Source organism: Panthera uncia, chromosome F2, assembly GCF_023721935.1.
Source record: "Panthera uncia isolate 11264 chromosome F2, Puncia_PCG_1.0, whole genome shotgun sequence".
NCBI lineage: Eukaryota > Metazoa > Chordata > Mammalia > Carnivora > Felidae > Panthera > Panthera uncia.
The window spans coordinates 38,600,256-38,614,839 of NC_064812.1; the positions used below are offsets into that span (position 1 = coordinate 38,600,256).

A 14,584-nucleotide genomic window follows, 5' to 3' on the forward strand; every position below is an offset into this window, starting at 1 on the left:
AGAAGATTGGGCACTGCTAGAGTTAATTTGACTTTTTTAATACTCTACGTGGGAAAGGATCAAAACTAATTTTTAAAAAATTAAAAACAGACATTAATACACTTCTGTAATGATATTTTTGTTTTTATGTGACTACTATTCTTAGACACTGAAGGATTAAAGGTTTAAGAAGATGAAGGCAGAAAAAAAATAAGACAGAAAGACAGAACCTAAGGCTGAGAGAGATAGTTACAGGGAATGAAGGATATGAAATCTAAGGTTACTGTATAAAAAATAAATATAAGGCAAGAGAGGTGGGCACTTATTAAAAATATGAGCACAGACTAGAAGGTAACTTAAGCACAGTCTAATAGGCTACAGCAGGAACATGTCTTGTACGGTAGCCTCTTCAACGTGATGATGGTCCAATGAATGTGCACTTAATCGCTCATAAATTCAGATCACTGAAAAGGAACTAGAAAAAATCTAATTCAGTGATTTAAGAAAAGAACACTTGCTCAGAGCTTCGAGAGGTTCCTCATTACTGAAGGTCACAGTCACGAGGGTACTGCTTTCTAAGCAAAAACCAATGAAACAGGTCACAGGGAACAACTGCCTTGGTTTATGTCTATGGATGACAATACTTTAAATCATTTGGTCAGTTAGTATCATGCCCCAAATCAAATGTGACTCAGCTATTTCCCTGAGTCCTCTATGGACACTGGAGGACTGGCTTTCCCCTCCAGAAAGTCCATGCATTCCCTTGGGCTTTGCATAAAGGAACAAAGATAACGTTTTCATCCTGTAGCCCGGTCAGTATTAAAACAGACAATCTAGAACACATCCAGAAGTCGTGTGCACTTACCTAAGAACGCAGAGGAGACTGCTGGTGGCAGCTGGTCCTGTTACCCACTCAGTCCCCATCTGGGCTGGACACTCTGTGTCCATCACTTCTCTGGGCTCGCTGGGGCTGATCAGAGACATGCCCACTTCATCAGACAGCTGATCGGATTTTTCAGGCGTGGGGGTACAAGGCACCTTCTCTCTTTTCAAGTTACTCTCCTTGCCACGTGGAGAGGAAGCTACAGGTGATTTCTCTTGGGCCTGGACTCTTGATTCCCACTCTTGAGTTAACTGCTCCCAGGGATAGCAGAAAGGTGCCAGAGTGCCAAGCTTAACATAGTTGGGCCGTTTTGCAGGAGGGCGCCTGGTGAAAATCAAGGTGGAGAACCAATTTTGAACAATTTAGGATTGGACCATTAAAATAATTATGGCCACTTGTACTACATCTCTATTTAAAACACAAACATACAAAAAAAATGTTTTCCAAGAAATACAATAAAGAATAACCACCAACTCTACTGGCCAAGCTTATGTTTTCTTCAGTTTTAATTTGATTTTATTTATTTTTATTTATTTATTTTTTTATTTTAGAGGGAGAGAGCACACAAGCAGGGGACAGGAGCAGAGGGAGAGAAAGAATCTTAAGGAGGCTCCACACTCAGCACGGAGCCCGAAGTGGAGCTCGATCCCATGACCGTGAGGTCATGACCTGAGCTGAAATCAAGAGTCAGACACTCAAACAACTGAGCCTCCCAGGCATCCCTCTTTAGTTTTAATTTCAAAAGGTAATGCATCCACAAAGTGGCCCCATGTGGCCTCTGCACAACTCCAGGGAGTGCTGTTCTTGAAAGACTACAAGTGAATGGTGTCCCTGGAGTTGTGCAGTTGGTGTCCCTGCACATTACAACATTCTACGTTCTAAAGGAACAGAAAGGATGGTGAAGTTTCTCCCTCACTCTTGACCTGTGGCTGGTGAAAAATGTTCCTGGGGTACCTGCCTCACTCGAAGACCTTTAAAAGGAAATTAATGAACCAGCTGCCCTACAAGAGATAGTACCATTTCTTAACATACCCTTCTGGAGACATTTTCTGTACATATGTGCAGATACGTACATATTTCTTTCCTTTTTGTACCCATTTTACACAAATGTCAGGTCATGATCTCACAGTTCCTGAGTTTGAGGGTGCAGAGCCTGCTTTGAATTCTCTCTCCCTTTCTCTCTGTCCCTCCCCCACTTGTACTCTCTCTCTCTCAAAATCATAAATAAACTTTAAAAATAAATAAATAAAAGTTGGTGATATCCTATGTTACTGGGAGTAAGGGGAAGCAGGCACTCTCCTAACTACAGATGAAATCCTAAATTAACACAAACAGCAATTGTCAATAGTACAACAAATCCTTGAGATGTGTATCTTTTTTTTTAAACCAGAGATCTTATTCGTGGGACTTAGCCTAAGGTCAGTGCTTTCTTCCCTTCCAGCTCCTCTCCAGAGGCAGCTGTTTGGTTTTTACATCCACGGGCCTGAGTGGGGCAGATGTCCTCCTGATGCCCACAGACCATCCTTCCTCTCCTTCCTCCCCCCAAGACCCCAGCCCCCTGAAGCACGTGACATCAGATAAACCACTGGCTCTCCCTCCTCAGCCAGGTCCCCCATCAGCTGCCCACACACCCACTCCTAGTCCAGCCCACCTACCTCTCCCCACCACGAGTCAAGCACTAGAGTTTACTGTACATTTACATCCCCTCACTGTAAACCACCGTGCTGCACCTCTCCTTATAAAGCTCAAACTCTCCTGTTCGTGGACCCTCCACCCACCCCAGCTGGCAAAGCCCATCCGGTTACATCCAACCCTCCGCCCACCCCACACCAGCCCCTGATGGGCAGAACACAACTGGGGAAGAAGACACAGCAGTGCTGAACAGTCCTGTCGTAAACACAAAACTCAAGTGGACTACCTTACACTTCTCCAGCCAGTTCTATGTTCCATGCTCCTGGAAAACTATCCACGTTAATTCTTTTCTCCTCAGATCTCCAGCAGCCTCTGGTCCCTTCTTATTCCTAGCTGATACCCTTGCCTCTCTGTTCACTGAGAGGACGGTCACGATCAGAAGAGTAGCACGTAATCTGCACTAGCGTCTGCCCTAGTCTACCTAAATCTGTATTCACGTCTCACTCAGAGCCAGACTTCAGGCCTGCTAAAATGAGATCTGAGCCTGACCCTATAGAACACCATCCCCTCTTCCCCACTCAAGAGCTTTGCTCTTGCAAAGTTAGCCTCCCTCCGCTCTCCTGGGTCCCTCCCACCAGCAGGGAAACATGTGCTTTCATCGAGAATATAAGCTCAGTGGGTGGCATCTGGGTGGCACCTAGGTGGCTCAGTCACTTGAGTGTCCGGTTGAGCTTCTGACTCTTAATTTCAACTCAGGTCATGATCCCAGGGTCGAGCCCCACATCGGGCTCTGTGCTGAGTGTGGAGCCTGCTTCAGATTCTCTCTCTTTTGCCCTCTGCCCCTCCCCAGCTCTCGCATGCATGTTCTCTCTCTCACTCTAAAACAAAAAAACAAACAAAAAGAGTATAAGCTCCAGGAGGCAGGAACAGACCTTGCCTGCCTTCCCCTGCTGTAGCCCCAGTGCTTACAAGGTGTTTGACACATAGCAGGTTCTAAATAAACATATATTAAATGAATGAATAAATCGGACAAAGGTGTAAAGATGTATATGGAAAGCTATTTATAAAAGCACATAGCACAAAATCAGAAATAACCCAAAGGGCCACTGATAAATTACAGTACACCCACACTGGAGTCCTGTGCAACTGTTCAGATGTATTTTGAGCAAGGGTTGGCAGATTATGACTCACACATCAAACCTGGGCTGCTGTCTGCTTTTAAATGACCCATGAGCTAAGAAGCTTATACATTCTGAAATGGTTTTAAAAAAAGAATATTTTATGGCACATGAAATTACACAAAATTCAAACTTGAGTGTCCGTAAACAGAGTGAGACTGGCACACAGCCATGCTCATTCATTTATGCATCATCATGTGTGGTTGCCTTTGTAACACAATGCAGGGCTGAGCTGAGCGGCTGCCATAGAAACCAAAAGGCTCACAAAGCCAAAAATATTTATCATCTGGCCTTTTGTGAAAAAAGTTTGCCAACACTTGGTTTAGAGTCACATTTATTGATATGGGAAAACCATCCGTAATACATTACTAAATTAAAAAAGCAGGTTTTCAAATAGTATTCATACTATAATCCCTTTTCAAAAAAAATTATACCTAGGGGCATCTGGGTGGCTCAGTGAGTCAAGCATCTGACTTCGGCTCAGGTCATGATCTTGCAGTTTGTGAGTTCGAGTCCTGCATCAGGCTCTGTGCTGACAGCTCAGAGCCTGGAGAGCCTGCTTCAGATTCTGTATCTCCCGCTGTCTCTGCCCCTCCCCTGCTCGCACTCTGTCTCTCTCTCTCTCTCTCTCTCTCTCAAAAATAATACAGATCAAAAAAAAGTTTTAATTGTACCTCAAAGGCACCTCAGTGGCTCAGTCAGTTGAGCACTGAACTCTTGATTTCAGCTCAGGTCATGATCCCAGGGTCATGAGCTCAAGCCCTGAGTTGGGCTCTGTGCTGAGCATGGAACCTATTTAAGATTCTCCCTCTCTCTCTCTCTCTATCCCTCTCTGCCCCTCCCCAATTCGAGCCTGCACGTGCTCTCTAAATAAAGAAGTTAAACATTCTAGAAAAAAAATATTTGTACTTAAGAAAAATTTGTATGCATGAAAAAAAATCTAAAGGATGAGAAATAAGTATTACTGTCGATTACTTAACAAACACATCGAAGTCCAGAGCTACGTATTATAGGAGGCACAGATTACATGATTACTGCCCTCTAAGAGCCTGTAAGCCAGCAATCCAGGAAAGTGTCTCTGTGCTTTCACTCACTCACTCATTCACCTATCCCCTGACAAAGTCTGAAAACCAGGCACTGCCTGCCTCTGTGGCTGCGTGAACAGGAAAGCACGATAATTGAGCTCACGGTTAAGGAACTACGACATCCCACTTTCTACTCCTTCATCAATCAACTAATACAAGCTATTAAGGACACTGTGCACCAGGCACTGGCTAGACGTCGCAGATTCCACAACAAACAAGAGAGTTTCTGTTTCCGGGAGCCCACAGAGTCGTAGGATACAGGTTCTCAAAGTTAGCATGCACTTCATAGTATAAGGGTTGGTGAAGCCCCTCACTGGCCACTCCCCCAGTGAGAAAAAAGAAAAGAAAACTCAGTCTAGATGGATAGATACCAAAATGCAAAAATAGTGCTTATCTCTTTGGAAGGAAGGACTACACCAGTTTACAAAGCATTTTTGCACATTACCATAGTTTCAATAAAATTTTAAAATATGGGGGGCGCCTGGGCGCTCAGTCAGTTAAGCATCTGACATCTGACCCAGGTCATGATCTCGGCTCAGGCCATGCTCTCGCTGTTCATGAGTTCAAGCCTCACATCGGGCTCTGTGCTGACAGCTCAGAGCCTGGAGCCTATTTCAGATTCTGTGTCTCCTTCTCTCTCTGACCCTCTTCTGCTCACAATCTGTCTCTCTCTCTCTCAAAAATAAAGAAAAACAGGGGCGCCTGGGTGGCTCAGTCGGTTAAGCGTCCGACTTCGGCTCAGGTCATGATCTCGCGGTCCGTGAGTTCAAGCCCCACGTCAGGCTCTGTGCTGACTGCTCAGAGCCTGGAGCCTGTTTCGGATTCTGTGTCTCCCTCTCTCTCTGACCCTCCCCCCTTCATGCTCTGTCTCTCTCTGTCTCAAAAATAAATAAACGTTAAAAAAAAAAAAAAATTAAAAAAAAAAAAAGAAAAACATTAAAAAATTTTTTTTAATTTCATAAATATGTTATTACCTCAATAACCAGTTATAAAAAAACACAAATTCTATCTTGAGGGGGCAGGGGCTGGTAGTGGAAATCTTGAACAAGTGTCTGAGACTCAGGCCCATAGTTTTAGGCATGCACCATCATCAATGTCAGCAAATGACCAAAGGAAGGGTCTGTAGCCTGGAAGGGCCAGATGTGAGACAATCCTAACTTAATTATGTCTTGGTCATGTGAACTAAGAACTAAAGGAAGTCTATGAAAACTCCACGTAGTGTAAGAGTTACTGAAGCTATTCCAAATGTCACTGGCCAAAGTGAGGAGGCCCTTCCCTTCCTCTTAAGACATTAGGAACCAAAGAAGCCGGTTTCTTACCTTTTGTACTTTTCAAGGAGACCCTTGGCTTGCTCTTCAGCAAAAAGAACCCCAGCAGGGCAGTCTGGGAAATCACCAGGGACGTCAGGAGATCTTTTATACTGAGAATGCACCATAGCCTCTTTTAACCCACCAACTCTTGCACCTCGATAGATCTAAAAGAAATGTCAAAAAGATCTTAACAACGTACCAACTTACAGTAAAATTAGTGCTTAATGTTTGTTTGGGGAAATGGGAAACAACCTAAATGCCCATCAAAAGGGAATGGGTAAGTGTGGGATAATCCTACAAGGGGTTATACAATAGTAAAAATGATGACACAGAGCGTCACCCATCAATATGGAAAACTCTCAATGTTGAGTGAATATGGTTAAGTTGTAAAAGCATATATATGGTGAGATATATAAAGTTTAAAAACATGTCAAATATAGTTACTTTATTTTGGGATACAAGCATGCTTAATAAGCTATAAAAATAGGCAAGGTAGTGACAAACACTGGAAATAGGAATAGTGATTCTTTTAGAAGGAGGGTGGGAAATGGAACTGGAGAGAAAAGAGAGAAAGTGCTTCCAATAAATCTGTAAGTTGGATGGTGGGTGAAGGGTACACAGGTATTCACTATATCAGGATTTATACTTTTTTGTATGCTTGAAACACTTCATAATTTAAAAATTAAAATTATTTAAAAACATTCCCATTCTTTTTTTTTTTTTTTTTAAGTAAGCTCCATGCCCAACATGGGGCTCGAACTCACAACCCTGAAATCAAGAGTTGCATGCTCTACTGACTGAGCCAGTCAGGCGCCCAAGAAATATTCCCATCCTTAAATGATTAACTGAGTATCTCTTGTACTAGGCATAATTGCTAAAATTAATCACCTGTGTGAATTAACAGTTGTACATGTCTTTTCTACTCTCTTAAAATAATATTTAAACTATTTGGAAGAAAAAAACACACTGGATTTTAATAAAAATTTTAGCTGCACTTAGGAATACACGGTCAGCACTTAAAAATGAAAAATGTATTCTATACATCTGTAAACATTAGAAAATTATAAAAATTCTTTTTTTTTAATGTTTATTTTTGAAGGAGAGAGAGAGACTGAGTGTGTGCAGGAGAGGGGCAATGAGAGAGGGAGATACAGAATCTGAAGGAGGCTCCAGGCTCTGAGCTGTCAGCACAGAGCCCAATGTGGAGCTTGAACCTGAGGCGAAGTCAGATACCCAAATGACTCAGCCACCCAGGTGCCCCCAAAATTCTTTTAAAATGTAACAAATTTCTTCAATTAAAAAAAAAAAAAAAAAAAAAACTTCAACATTTTGTTACCACTACTATTCAAAAATCAGGACACTTTTAAAATTTCAGAAATCCACATTATGTCAGCCCAACTCTTATTAATGAAAATCTGGCTCCAGGGACTTTATGAAGTATCTCATATCAGAATCATAGCTCAAAGGGTAGAAAAATAGAACTCAATTTCTAAGTTGTGCGTAATGTCTGGAACACTTTCAGCTCTTGGTATTTACTGGGAATGTATTTTACACACTGTAAAGTCAGAATCGAAAAGGAACTTACAAATGGAATCCAGAAAGCCATGCCCCAGCCCTTTGGGAGCAGGACATCCCAGCCACTTCCCCAGCCTCGTCGGTCGTCACCAGTCACCCTTCCTGGCTGTTGAATCAAAAGTATAGGTATCTTGGATTCACGGGGACCTAAAACAAGCTGTGACCCGGGCACCAACAATTCACTTCTCTTCCGGTTTAAATCCTAAAGTGGAAGAAAATAATTCAAGACAAACAACCCTAATTTTCTGGGAGATTCTACTGGTTCTCCCTATAAGCAGCTTTAGAAAGTTAAATGCTCTTTTAAAAAACAAGAAAAAATAAATAATGATCAATCAATAAATAATAATCAATAAATAAATGTGAGCCATTTGAAATACATGGTATTCCTCCTACAACGATTTTCCTCTATACAAGAGCTTTGTTAGAAAATGCCAAATTATCTTAAATTTGAGCTACAATATACCAGATGACTCAAAGCTATAAAATAATATACATCCATTCTACTAATCTCTTCTATCAGGATTAATCTTATCTTCTGATTCTCAGTCCCTACATTTACTTTGGTTAAGATCTGTTGTCATGAGGTGAAAGAGGTACAAACAATCAACAACTTTTTCAAGGAGGGGCAAGTGGGAAAACGCTCTCACCAGGTTTTCTCACCAGGTCTTAAAGATTTAAAAGAGAAGATGCTATAAATTATTTGTTACGTGTACTGAAGGGAGCAGTGAACAACACCGTCTTAGACTTTCTTGCCAGCTGTAAAAAGAGATGAGCAGGTAGGAGAGAAGCCTAGCACTCACCGGAGAAACTATGCAAGAGACTGCCTCCGTGTTGCCAAGTCTAACTGCTCCCTCAAGCCTGACCAAGCCCTGATTCTCCCTTATTTTTACTTCTGGCTGAGTTTTCACTACCATCTCTACATGTTGTTAATTCCAAAATATCTACCTCCTTAGCCGGGACTTTGCCTCCTGGGATCAAAACTTGTCCTCTGGGCATCTGCTCTGGAAAGTCCTGAGGACCTTCACAGTCAGCTTACCCCAGACTGAAGTTGTCCCCACTACATCTGCTCTCCTCCCATGTTCCCCTCCTAGCTGACTGATGCCACAATTGTTCAGTCACTCATTCATTCATCCATTCTCATATTTACTGCCCATTCATTTACTCATCCATTCGAATGTTTACTGAGCACCATTTTTGTGCCAAACGCTCTTCTAGAACTTGGGAATGCAGCTGTGACAAATCAGGCTCTGGCTCTCTTTTACCTGAGGTGCGGAATCTAAGCTAGACTGTCAGGAACTAATCTACCAGGCTCCTCTTTTCCCACTTCCCACCATCGAAGCAACCACTGCGTCTTGTCAGATTTACCTTCAGGAGTCTGTATTCAACCCCAGGCCCTCCACTCCAGCCACCCTGCCCCAGTTCAGGCCCCCATCACATCCTCAATTAAGGACTATTTCCAAGGTCTCTTTTAAGGCCATCCAACCACACGTCCTCTCTCCAGCTCCTCCACCTCCAGCCCCATTCCTACCTAGTCTAATGCATCTTCCACAGTGCTGCCATGTCTGATCATGTGGCCGACTTAAAACCTTCCCATGGCACCTGATACCTTCTGTTCAAATCCTTAAAATGCCTCAAGGTCTTTTATGCTCTCGCCCCTATTCACTTCTTCATCTCCTGCCTCACCCTCAACTCCAAGCCACCAATCTACTTGGATACTCTTGAACACATCATCCTGTTTTTAGCCTGGGCCCTCACGCATGCTGGTCTTACTTCCAGCAATCCTTTCTTCACTGCAGCCTTGGCTCCTGGCCCCAAGAAGTCTTGCTAATTCTGACCACCCACCTAAGAGCTCAAATTCCAGCTCCTCCATCCAAGAAGCTTCCCCAGTTTCCCTCACCTGGGCTTTCGGCTTCCCTTGACCCTATACTTTTTCGAACATACCCTAGCCATCTATCCCATCATCTACTATGATTCCTGGTCCTGGTAGGAGCTCTATCGTTGTGAAATTAAAGATAGAACATTTATAAGGGGGAAAAAAAACAATAAAAGAAAAATGTATTTAAACCATGGGATTATCATTTTAAGAAAAATTCTCTGTGTTAACTTTTTAGAGAGATTATTCTTCTCTAAGAATAGAAAAAAAATCATAAATAAGGGATCAATAGATTAAAAATAAAAGAAGTCTATGAGATTCTATAAAGGATGAAATAACTTTTACAGCATCTAGAGTGAGGAATTTCAACCTGTCTTCAGGACTTTACCAATAATCCTTACACCATTAGTTACCTGATCCGAGATTTTATTCTCTGTGACATTCTTACAGATAGCTTGGTTCCAAATAAAGCTATGCGCACAGTCCACAGGCACACCCTCCAGAAGCAGCTGTCTAACTTTCTCATTATCTAAGAGGGAAAAGAAATAGCCTTCAAACTACATCCTTTAGATCAATGAAGTCAAACTATAAACATTGCCGGCTGAACTTCTGTTACAAGAAAATGTTCTGTAGGCACTCAACTTCTCTAGAAAAATTTACTTGACTAGAAATTATGTTACCCCTATAGCTGGCTTCATACTAGTCTGTGAAATAGCAAAGCCTCCTAAACTTATTATTTCCGATGTTTATTTTTAATGTATAAGATATAAACATCATATTCAACTGCCTCTAAATAATTGTCTAATTCCACATTTAAGATAACCAAATTCTAGGAACTACTGCACAGGTGAATAATTTCTTTATAATGTGCTATGACAGTACAAGCCACATTTTGATTATTGGTTTCAGGGTTCTTAATATCATTCTTGGCCCAATGGTGGTGAGCCAACAGATACCAGCCTTCTCTTCTGCCCTATTATTTCAAGTCTCTTAAAACCCTTTCTCACGGAGTATTTATTCCTTCTGTAAAACATGTTTTTCCCACTCCTTTAAGATGAGCGTATTTTCTGTGAAATCTATCGCTTCTTCCCTTTAAATAAGCTACACTGTGCCAAAAAGTACTCTAGTGGGAAAAAAAGGAGAAACTTTTTCAATTATAAACATATATATTGATAGATGAGATTTCCTACATGCAGTCCACTAAGGGTAAAAAATCTTCCAGATCTTATTTTTTTGGACTGAAAAATTAAAAGAAAAAAAAAAAAAGAAGGAAAGAAAGACAATTCCTGAGTTTGGGCTAAGGTCTAAACTGCCTATAAAAAAAGGTCACTCAAAGGCACGTACCTGCATGGGTCTGATGGCCAGAAAAAAAGAAGTTGGAAGTGACTGAGCCACAGTGTGACAGATTTCAGGGGAGAACAAAGATAGAGAATATTAAATTGATGAAAAGATCGGAGATAAAAGCTCCTTAAAGCAGAAACTGCCTCTAGTTGCTGCGGTTCCTCATAGAGATAATAACCAACAGCATCCCGAGTAACAGTGCTGTGTGCCGTGAAGTTCACACAGCCTGTCTAGGAGCAAACGGGCTCCATTTCAAACAGCCCCTATCTACCCAGAATGCCTTCCTGTGGGGTCCCACCATAGATTCTGAGTGACAGAACTGAGATTCTATTCAGAGCTGGCTGCAGACAAAAGACATGGCACAGGAAAGCACGACCTCACCTCTAAATAGTCTAAAAAAATAATAGTAAACAAATAGATGAAACAAAGTAGGTAGTATATCCAGACAATGGAATTTTATTCAGAATTAAAAAGAAATGAGCTACCAAGCCATGAAAAGACATGGAAGAAGCTCCGATGCATATTACAAAGTGAAAGAAGATCATCTGAAAAGGATACATACTGTATGATTCCACCTATACGACATTCTGGAAAAGAAAATTATGAAGACAGTAAAAAGATGAAGGCTGAGAGAGGGAATGAGAGATGAATCGGGAGAGCACAGATTTTTAGAGCAGTGAGACTATTTTATGATACTACAATGGTGGACTCGTGTTGTTATAAATGTGTCAAATCCCACATAAAACACCAAGAGTGAACGTAATATAAACGATGGACTCTGCACAACCATGTGTCAATGCAGTTTCATGGGGGCTGTGCATATGTGGGAGCAGGAACGTTCTATTCCTTCCACTCAATTTTGCTATGAACCTAAAGCTGTTCTAAAATGTAACATCTATTTAAAACAAAACAGAATATGTCTGAAGGCAAAAGGGAAGGCCCTTTTAGGTCAACAGTCTTCAGTAGTTGAGAGAAAGAGAGTATTACCAGCTGAGTCAGCATGCACGTCAGTGGGGCTCGAATGACTTATCAATTCTGAATGTAATTCTAAGTCCTTTGCCCAAAGCTCATATTAAGCATATTTTCTTTCATACGCAGGCAAAAGCCTTCTAATTAACTACATAACTCCAGAATAACTTAAAGGTTGAAGGAAATAGCTTGTTTCCTCCTTTCTTAAGTAGATTTGAGGATGACCAAATTTTAAATTAAAACTTTCTTAATAAGTTTCCTTACAGAAGCAAAGGAAATTAATAAATGCTTTTCTCATTTGGGAATCAAATAAACCAAATTTATAATCTTTAGATTCACTCTAAATTAAATATGCAGAACAGTTTAAGGGGCACAGCTGAAGCTGAGGGATTTTTCTCCCAAGAGCAGAAACAGAGAAGTTGGGACAAAATGACCAATAATTGGACACTTTGCAGAGTCAACTATAGATCAGTGCTCTGAAGGTGCTTGGAAAAGCTGTAAAAAGGGACAATCTCTCACCTATCACTCTAAAGGCAACTTGACTCTTCCCGTGGTTTGGGTACACACTACCAAAGAATGGGTAAAGAGAAAGATTATAAAAATTCCATGAGCACAACGTAAAGCATTGTCTAAAGCAAATCCATCTCTGGAAGACAAAGACTAGTTAAAACAATCAGGGCAAATCAGCAGATGCGAAAGAGAATACATACTAAAATAACAGTACAAGAGAAATTCGATTTTATTTACATGGTGAAATACTGTGTTACGTTGAAAAGATTTGCAAAAACACACTATTAACATTTAAATCAAATTCAAGAATCAAATGATCAAGTAAACTTTTTCTTCATTTTTATTTTTTATTTTGAGAGAGCGTGCACGCGTGAGTGTGGGAGAGAGCAGGGTGGGGAAAGAGAGAGAATCTTAAGCAGGCTCCACGCTGAGCACGGAGCCCAACAAGAGGCTCAATCCCATGACCCTGGAATCATGACCTGAGCTGAAATCAAGAGTTGGACACTCAACTGACTGAGCCACCCAGGCCCCCCTCAAAGCATCAATATGCATCATTACTTCAGGTTCTTCACTGAAAGAAACTGTTTCCTTCTCTGCACTCTTGCTGTTCTACTCTCAATACTTCTGACACGCAAATGTGTAGCCATTTTCCCCAGAGCAAGCAATTCTGCAACACCGGCTGATGTTCTACAATCCAAATCAATTCTGACACTATCCACCTGGAGATGGTGTCAGATCCCACAGTTTCAGGGCTCAGTCCCACAAGACTGCCCCTTCCTCAGATGCCAATGCCAATTCGAAGTCCCTGGTTTCCTGTACTTCTGACCAGCTGGCTATAAATTGGTCTCACCCATGACCCCCTCCTCAAATTCAATAATTTGCTAGAATGGCTCCCAGAACTCAAGAAAACAGTTTACTTACTACTAATGTAATGTTCTTTTCTGTTTTTAAATAAAAAGATTTAACTCAGAAACAGCCAGATGGAAGAGATGCATAGGGTAAGGTATGAGGGAAGGGATGCCCTTGACCTCTTTGGACTTAACCACCTTCCCAAAACCTCCATGTGTTTAAAAAACCGGAAGTTCTCCGAACCCCAACAGTGTAAGATTTTTATGGAGGCTTAATCAAGTAGGCAAGGCTGATTAAATCATTGCTGTTGACAATGAAACTCAATCTCTAACCCCTGCCCCTTTCCACAAGCAGGTCTGGATGGGGCAGGGGTAAAAGGGCTGAAAATTCCAACCTTCTTACCTTGTGGTTGGTTCCCCTGGTCACCAGCCCACCATCCTTAGAGGCTTTCCACCTCATTAACATAAAAATTGTGACTGAAAGGGGCTTTAATGAGTAAGAAAAGACACTCCTTTAGCCTTTAAGGTTTTAAGGCTGTTAACAGACAAAATGGACCAATTTTGGTGCTACTTAAACCATAAAGAAGGGTTTGACTTATGTGGATAACAAACTATCTTCTCATGTGTACTAGGAATTAGAGAACTCTGAAAAGAGAGGGTATATATCATTCGGATACTGTGATATAAGAAGAAAATATGGGGCCCCTGGGTGGCTCAGTCAGTTAAGCTTCCAACTTCGGCTCAGGTCATGGTCTCGCAGTTCATGAGTTTGAGCCCCATGTCGGGCTCTGTGCTGACAGCTCAGAGCCTGGAACTGCTACAGATACTGTCTCTCCCTCTCTCTCTGTCCCTACCTTCCCTCCCTCCCTCTCTCAAAATGAACATTAAAAAAATTTTTTTTAATTAAGAAAATATGTATTTAGGTTTTGGGGCAAATGCCCCTTTCCTGGCATATAGCTCCTTAAACCCTTGTAATTTCCTAAGTCAAAAAGGCAGATAATGACTTCAGATATAGAAAGAGAAACTGGAAGTTCTATATCAGAGAATTAAGTTTTAGATCGTGACATTGAGATTCTTCCAAGGATTAGTATTCCATCAATTGACCCAGCTCATCAAAGTTTATTTCTAACTTTAATTTTGAATTATAATCCTAGATGATATATCACATTTGTTAGTAATATTGATATAATACTGCTTAAAAAAGTTTACTGCTTTATGTGACTCACATATGACTATGTCTTCAAAGAAATTACTTAAAACGGTTTTAATAAAATACAATGACCGATAATACAGTAAGCTTTTATAGAAATTAAATCATGTTTTTCAAGATGAACTTTAATTTTCCTGGAACTGATTTATATTAAGATAAAAGCCTTAAAAAGTATTTAATACAGGGGTGGC

At 41.1% G+C, this 14,584-nt stretch overlaps 1 protein-coding gene across 2 annotated transcripts in view; it reads right to left on the minus strand.

Moving 5' to 3' along the window:
- The window catches only part of POP1 (POP1 homolog, ribonuclease P/MRP subunit), a 35,407-nt gene that overhangs the window by 3,590 nt on the left and 17,233 nt on the right, over window positions 1–14,584 (minus strand). For both annotated transcript variants that reach the window (XM_049633047.1, XM_049633046.1), the window contains 4 exons: window positions 9,929–10,044; window positions 7,653–7,844; window positions 6,077–6,231; window positions 845–1,186 (listed from right to left, as the gene is read on the minus strand). In XM_049633047.1, the coding sequence (XP_049489004.1) occupies window positions 845–1,186; window positions 6,077–6,231; window positions 7,653–7,844; window positions 9,929–10,044 (805 nt within the window). The remainder of the gene's footprint in view (window positions 1–844; window positions 1,187–6,076; window positions 6,232–7,652; window positions 7,845–9,928; window positions 10,045–14,584) is intronic.